Raw genomic sequence first — 7,950 nt, forward strand, 5'->3', positions numbered from 1 at the left:
CATAGCTATCGTAGTACGGAGTATAATACAAAAATCAGGAAAAACTTACACATAATCACCTGGTGATTAATCTAACCCTCCCGCGTCCCGCCCTCTCAAAATTTCGAAACTTCCCCCTTTCAAACCCCCCAAAATATGGTGTCACTCTGCTAGGGTTCACCTGAAGAGAGAGAAAGAGACAATTCGTCGATTTCATCCCCAAATTCTTCAAAAATCAACTTCAATCACCCTAAATTCGAACCCTAACTGGAGAATTCGACGCAGAATAAGCGTGCAAATTATGGGAGTAAGTAGTGAAACTGAGGGTTTCGAATTAGTCGACCCACTCGTCGACAAATCCACTTTATCTCTCTTCCCTCGCAGCTTCAAGTCTTCTTCACTATCATCTTCTGCCTCATCTTCAAACCCTAATTCCTCCATTTTCGACGCTTTGGACGCTCATCTTAAAGCTAGAGTAAGCTACTCAACTCAATGTCTTCAATTTGATTTTTAATTAATTGTCATTGGGTTTGGATCTGAATGCCAAGTTGCCAATTGTGATTCTAATTTGGTGATTATCAACAGTTTTGAATGGCTGATGATTGTGATTTTTTTGTTTGGGAAATTTGGGTTTTAGGGTTTAATTTGGCTGCACTTTTGGTTTCATAGAATTGGAGGGAATTATAATTAATACAAGCTTGGTGGGTTTTGAAATGCTGGAAATTAGTTGGATTGTTTGAATTTTCCTGTAATATTGAGGTTTTTTGTGCTAAGAGGTGAACATTTACGGGTTTCTGAGAATAATTTTAGTTATTACAGATTTTCTCTTATGGAAGTTTAAAATGTTGGATGAGGATTATTCTGACTTGAATATAAATTAATGTATATAAATTGGGAGGTTTTGTGGACTTGAGTAGTATTGGATTCCGCTTTTGAGTTTTCAAGCACTACTTATGGACTATGGTATGGCACGATGAGCTGGTGGCGCTTCAGTCAGGGAATTGGGAGCGTGAAGAGGAATGTTTCCGACAATAAAATCAATTGAATAGTTAGGAGTTGGCATGGCACTTTTGTTAGGGTTCTGACTATCCATGTTACGGCGTTGTTTGGATTAGATTAGACCTGTTATCTGTCCACTTCAAAATGAGCTATTTGTTTCATTGTATGGCCATCATATTAAAAGATTTGAAACTAGTTACTGTTTATCACAGTAACCTTGCATGGGTTGACATTTTGTGATGCTGCAAAAATTTCAGTATCAATGTCTGGACAGTGAAAGTCATGAAAATTTAAAAATGACCTGCTAGTCTTTAGAAAAACAAGGAGCTAGAGTACTTGACAATGTCGTCAAATGGTTTTTCCCTGGTTTCCTGCTCTGCTCTGTCTCTCTCTTTTACTTATTTTTTTTATTTTTAATTATTTTATAGATTTCATAATTTCTCACTTTTATGGTTTGAAATTGTAAGATAAATAGGTATAGTGCTTTTTATCTTCTGCTATTTCCAACTATTGACTTGGACAGATAAGATTATCTGAAGGGAACGGTATGCTTAAGCACATCTATTTAAGCACATCTATATTGTAGATGTATGGATGACTGGACGTATGGTGTTTAGAAGGGAAGGTTCTGTATTAACTATTATGCACCCTCCAGATTGGATGGAGGGCTGACTTAAAAATCTAGATTCCTTATAATTTTAATATCACCGATGAGTACTTTGGTACAAGCTGAAAAAGTTATATATTGATGTTGCTTTGTTTTCAGGTATTAAGTAGTCCTGATAAGCTGTTAAAGCAAACAAAGACCATACTAGAAGAAAATGCTCTCGTAGAAAAACAAAAAGTTCCTCGAGAGAGAAGACCTGCTCTAGGACTTAAGCGGGCCAAGTTTTCTGCAAAACCTATTCCAAGGTGATGAAGTAATAACCAAATACATTTAATTTCCTTTTAGGCAGCTGTGATCCCCTCCCTCCCCCCTCTCTTGCCTCAAGATAATTCATGTCTTTATTGCAATTAGAGATTTATAATAAGTTGTACTGTGGGATGTACTCTTGTCTTTTGTACTGCAGTCAGCCTGCTGCGACTTTGGAATTTAGCATAGATGTTGATAAACTGAGTGATCCAGAGGAATATTTCGCAGCGTATGAAAGGATGGAAAGTAAGCTTCTGTTTTCAATTGACATTAAATTATTTCTCAATTGCATAAAATTTTCAGTTCATAGTGCATGCTATTGCTGAATGAATTATAGATGCCAAAAAGGAAGTGCAAAGACTAAATGGCGAGCCACTTTTGGAATTGGATCAAAATCGTGTATCTTCGGCTCCTAGTCGTCGTCGGCCTGGCCTTTTGGGGTTAGAACTTCTGTTCTTTTCTTGTATGTGCTTATGTGAACTTATGTATCAATGCAATATGGGATGCGTGAATGTAACTATATTTGTCTGTACAGGAGGTCAGCCACCTATGCAAATCGTTTTCGCTCTTCAATTTCAGTGGCTGAGGTTGATGAGACCCTTTTGCCTGCTCAAGAAACATTTGATAATGACATACGAAGCCCTGCTCACAATGATGTCGTACCAGATGCTAAAGTTATCAATAATTCACCAAATGTGAGAGAGCCTGGTGGGTGTTGTTGTTAAGTTGCTATGAAACTGTTCAGTGCTGCTTTGAGATTTATGATTATTTCATTGTTATTTCTAACTAGGATGATGAATAATCTCTTGTCATTTCTACAGAATCCAAATCTACGACAATTAGCAAAGTCAGCAAGCTTGATGAGCTATTGTCTTCTAATTATGAAGAATTAAATAAGGATGAAGTAGAGGATGTTCTCCGAGACAAACTACAGATAAAAAACGTAGATATTGGTAAAACTTTCTTTCCCGACTGGCGTGTTCAGCTGCGTGAATCTTTGGCTTCAAGCTCAGCTTTGCAAAAGAAGAATAATATAGTAGTTCATCTGTCTGGTAAGAGTAAAGCTACCAGAATTGGTGACCAAGTATCTCCTGCAAAATCCAGAAGTCCATTGGCGTCTATCTCATTGTTGAATAGACACATTGCTAGACGTAGTCCATCAATGGACCAATTTTCACCCCTTCAGATTGATTTATCACCAGCCAAGGCTACAGATCGTACTAGTGAACCAGATAACAGGGTGGATCAGGCTGGCCAATCTGATGAGGTTAATGCGAGGGAGAACTCGCATGAATTTAGGAGATCCACAGCTCATGAAGAAGAAAGCAATGCAGTTTCTGGTGATGATACTTTTGTCTCTGTAGCAAAGGATGTAGATCCCATTAGCAAACCTAAAGAAAAAGAGGATGTTGTTGGGCAATGTGATCCAATTAGTAGTAGGACTGATTCATGTGAATTTGGAAGGTCTCCAGTGCACGTAGAAAAAAACATAGCGGGTGCTGATGAGGATAGACCTGCATTGACGTCTAATGATGTAGGTCCAACTAGTGAGTCCGAAAGATACGAGGATGAGGTTAGTCTCACTTTGGAGCTTGATGATTTGTTTGATAACGTCTTTTAAGCTCGTATAAGTTAGAAATTTGATTTGGACACTTGATTAACAAGCAGGTGGATGCAACCCTGTCACCTGGACAACAACTCAACTTCGAGGGCCTTGATAAGGAGAAATCTAGCTCTTATGGAGGTAACTAAATATTGGTATCATGTAATGCATGATGCATATATTCATTAGCTTTTGCTTGTATAGCATAAGTTTTTATTTGTGTCTTTGTGTGCACTGGATGACTTTGGGAGGGCAAATCGGGAATGTGGAGGATGTGTTTCATACTTTCCTGGGATGGAGGGAGTAAATTGCATGGATTGATTCATCTTTATATATACATGTGCGTATCCTTTGTCGCTTTTATCTGCATCCTCTTAACTACTGTAGTATGTCCAACAAAAGCAGCGATATACAACCTTCCATAAATAAAAGGTCTATGAAGGTCAAGATATACACAATCCTTTCCTTCCCTAGAAAAGCTTGTTCCTTGTGCTTATGTTGCTTGGAACTTGATGCGCTAGTAATTTGGTTGTTTAAGGAAAAATATGTTTATGAAAAGATGCTATTTGCATAGGGTATGCTGACAAAGTGACAAGTATCCTGCCAGCTTGAGACTTGTAGCTTCATTCTTGCTCTGAAGTCTGAACTGATGTATTTTCCACTAATGAGGCTTGTGATCTGATATCAGTGTATAGCAAAAGTTGCTTTGGTGCCAATAGTTACTGATCTTGACTGAGATCTGATTGCCAACAGTCAGAATGTATGCTTGAATCTTGCAAAAATGCTAGCTGTTTTCTGCTCAAGGTGGTTTTGTATTCCATATTGGAACAAGTCTCACTGCATTTTTATATTTTTGAGGTCTCTGCCCTTTATTGGGAATAATCTGAGGAAGTTGGTGATTATTGGTTTAGAAATGGCTTAAATCTTGAAAGACCTTTAAATGCATAGGACTTGAATGAATCGTTGAAAGAGTTAAAACTATATAATGCCTACAAAGACAACTTGTGTAGTACTTGCTTGTGCGGATCAGTCAGACTTTCATCCTTAATAACATTCCTGAACAACTTGTTTTTGTGATGCCCTTGATATATGATGTCCATAGCAAAGGTTTATTCATTTATTCATTTATTACGAAGTACTATTTTATCTGCCCTTATAGTTACCACCTGTTTTATCATTGAAAATGTCATTGTTATATTAGAACAGTGATGTACTAATGAAGCTTCCATCCATTATCTTTACATGCTTTCTGGGTTTGTTGTGTAAAATTGCTTACATTTTTGTCATTTTTTCCTCTTTTTGCCTTCTTCCCCATGTATTGTGCTGCTCTATGTTGAACATGCTAAGACAAGTTTGTTTCAGACTCTGGGTTTCATAACTTTAGGCTTTCACATTTTCTTTTCTATTTTCTGACAAGCAAACTAAATTGTGGCAGTTGAAAAAGGTGGGACTAGCGAACCATCAAATACAGAGAACATTGCTGTGGAAGAGCCTACTGAGGTAGCTGTTACTTTTACTTTTTATTTATTTATTTATTTTTATTGTGAGCTAGTATTTACAAAGTACGAACTAGAAGGGCTATTTAGAATTCTGAATTTCAGCTCCAAGTACATGAATCATAATATAGTGGAGGGTGCAAGCCACTTATGATTGATAGTTAAACCCTTGCAGCTCAACGATTTGTTATAATAGAATCTCTAACACTGATCACTACCAGCTTGCACCGGCAGTATTAGCAGCTTTTACCTATGAAAATGGCAGTGCATATGGCTTCTTGCCAATTTTTTACCAAATATACTGAAACATTGAACACAGATCAGTACTGGATTACTGGCCAGATAGATGCTTCGAACAATGACCCCTCACCCCTCTTTAGTTTTCCATTCCTTTTTTTGGCGGACAACCAGTTCATCAAACTGTTAAATAGTTATTTGCTTTCGACTGTGAAATACTGAGATATTTGTTAGTATTGCTAAGGAGTCTTCATTAGCTCTTTCACATGTATGGTCTGTATTTTTTGTGTTTCTGTGGTTTGCTGCATTTCTTTGTTTGTTGGTGGTGGTCTATTAAATAATAAAACACCCAAAGTACCTAAATCAGCTGGATCACCTCTTATCCATTGCTGTTCTGTTGTAAGGAAATGTACTTTACCTATTGAAATGCAGGCTTCTGCCAGATCCTGGAGGTCATTTTTTGCTTCTAATTATTTTTTTTCTTCATTTGAGACTCTCTACTGGAGGTCTTCAATGTGTGATTATGTCCCTACTGGCCTGTCCCATTAATGGCAGTTATATTATACTTCTGCTCATTTCCTCAGCTTTTGCTTGTGAGTTTGTAGACTTTGGACCATATTGCTCTATTGGTTTCCTAATTTATCTTCTTTTGTATAACAGGAAACTGTGAGATCTTCCAAGAGGAGATTAAAAGAGAAGGAGATATCAGAGGTACCATCTGAAGCAGTTGTTGCTGAGGGAACAGCGAAGAAAGGACAGCAAGCAAAAACAAAATCAACTCAATCGGAGGCGTCTATTTCTGCAGAAGCTAGGAATAAAAGAAGAAAAGTGGAAGGTGCTCGCCCAGGACTCAGAAAAGGGACCAAGGAGCTTCGTCGAACCAGCTTATACTGTATGTACTTGTGCCTCATCAATAACTGTTTGTTGCTTTTGAATTTGTTGAATTGCCATCCGCATTGGCTTTTATGTGCTCATTTGTGTTTATTCTCTTTGCAGATGCTGGTACGAAATTGGAGGCTGGAGTTAGGCGTAGTACAAGGATAAGAATGAGACCATTAGAGTACTGGAGAGGTGAACGGTTTTTGTATGGACGTGTTCATCAGAGTAAGTTTCCATTTTCACCAAATGATAAATCAAGTTCATCAAAATGGCATATTTTCTTGTTTCAATAGTTCTACCGTAAGTTGGGTTGAAACTTGTCGACTTAGAAATGTTAAAATGAGTTTTTAAAAATTTACAATTTTCTTTCCTCTCACTAAGTGAAGATCCAGAAATCCAGAATCCTATGCTGAGCTTTGTTTCTCATTTATGATTTCAACTTTATATTGTTATATAGCCTGATTGTTCATGTTTGATTAGAGTTTCTGTCTGGTCTTAGTCCTATTTTTGCAGATACATTCTATTTATATACGCACATTATAGACATACGTCTATAAAACTCTTGTCTAATTCCTGAACTGGTTTTCAGGTCTAGTGACTGTGATTGGAGTGAAGTATGCCTCTCCATCAAAGAATGCAGAAGAACCTAAAGTCAAGGTGAAGTCTTTTGTTTCCGATGAATACAAAGATCTGGTTGAGTTGGCCTCCTTACACTGAAGTGGCCAGAAAATGCTGGAGTTGTATTATTTGTAATGTAATTTACGAACTTCTGTCTATTTGATCTCCAATGAAGATGACAGTTAGCTTCCATTCGACTCTCATTAATCCTTGCAACTCTTAATAAGGATGGCTAGTACTTTGTGGACTTAACTGTAAGGTCTGTAACCTAGAGAAAATTGCAGGAAGAAAGTATGAAGTTTAGCGTCAATGGTAAGGGCAGGACAAGAAAAGATGTTAACCATGGTAAGTTATTGTCATAAAGAAACGGGTGTAATAACAATCGGTAAGTTAAAAATACAGATAAAACTAAATCAAACAAGTTATTGTGAAGTTTTCTCAATATAAAAACTTCTCGCATCCTCCACAGGCATTAACTGTTTTTCTTCGCTTGTCCATAGTCATTGTGAAGTTTTCTCGTATACGTTCTCATGGACAAGTTATTTGTTAATTAAAATATACTTCGTATATATTTTTTTTTTCTTTGCCTGTCCAATCTATCAAGGTAAGCCTAAATTATGTTACTTTGCATGTTTATCGGATGATTTCAACTTTTATTATTGATTGTTAAGTCTGCAATTGTATCAAATTTTAATGTATTCATTAAAATATGCACTAATTTCTTGTTAATAAATATATACTTGTACATTCTTCTTCGCTTGTCCATTCCATCAAGGTAAGTTTAAATAATGTTATTATGCATACTTTTCATATGATTTCAACTTTTATTGTTTATTTTTAAGTCTGCGGTTGTATCAATTTGATGTTGTGTTTGAATATGAGATTATGATTAATTAATAGCATCGTGGATTTTATAGTATAAAAGTAGTACTGTCAAAACGGTTTGACAGTTCGGTTTCGGTTCGGTTTGAAATCGGGTCGGTTTGAAATCGGTTTAAATGTCTTACGGGTCGGTTTCAGTTCGGTTTAAATAATTATCGGTTCGATTCGGTGTTTCAGTTTATTCTTGAACGGTTTAAATTCGGTTCGGGTAGTAAACGGTTCGGTGCAAACGGGTTGGGCTTGTTAACGGTTCGGTGTAAACGGTTTTTATCCCGGTTTAAATTCGGTTCGGGTTGTAAACGGTTTGGGTTGTAAACGGTCCGGGTAGTAAACGGTTCGGTGCT

General features: G+C 37.0%; 1 protein-coding gene across 2 annotated transcripts; it reads left to right on the top strand.

The window, feature by feature from the left end:
• Positions 1-7,247, top strand: LOC110698740 (centromere protein C-like). Of its 2 annotated transcripts, none has more exons than XM_021876253.1 (11): positions 1-454; positions 1,745-1,890; positions 2,049-2,137; positions 2,229-2,331; positions 2,427-2,599; positions 2,713-3,464; positions 3,557-3,635; positions 4,930-4,994; positions 5,888-6,119; positions 6,224-6,331; positions 6,696-7,247. In XM_021876253.1, the coding sequence occupies exons 1-11, from the start codon at positions 281-283 to the stop codon at positions 6,821-6,823; spliced, it is 2,049 nt and encodes a 682-aa protein (XP_021731945.1). In that variant the 5' UTR covers positions 1-280; the 3' UTR covers positions 6,824-7,247. The 2 variants fall into 2 exon arrangements, with proteins under 2 accessions (XP_021731945.1, XP_021731946.1); XM_021876254.1 differs by having other exon boundaries at positions 10-454; positions 3,560-3,635.
• Positions 7,248-7,950: the final 703 nt, after the last annotated feature.

This window comes from Chenopodium quinoa, unplaced genomic scaffold (genome assembly GCF_001683475.1).
Source record: "Chenopodium quinoa cultivar QQ74 unplaced genomic scaffold, ASM168347v1, whole genome shotgun sequence".
NCBI lineage: Eukaryota > Viridiplantae > Streptophyta > Magnoliopsida > Caryophyllales > Amaranthaceae > Chenopodium > Chenopodium quinoa.

Bases quoted from the DNA above. Each gene is read 5' to 3' on its own strand.
- LOC110698740 (XM_021876253.1), top strand. From the start codon at position 281: ATGGGAGTAAGTAGTGAAACTGAGGGTTTCGAATTAGTCGACCCACTC. The intron at 2,332-2,426 runs GTTAGAACTTCT...TTGTCTGTACAG, and splicing joins CGTCGGCCTGGCCTTTTGGG to GAGGTCAGCCACCTATGCAA. The intron at 3,465-3,556 runs GTTAGTCTCACT...TTGATTAACAAG, and splicing joins CCGAAAGATACGAGGATGAG to CAGGTGGATGCAACCCTGTC.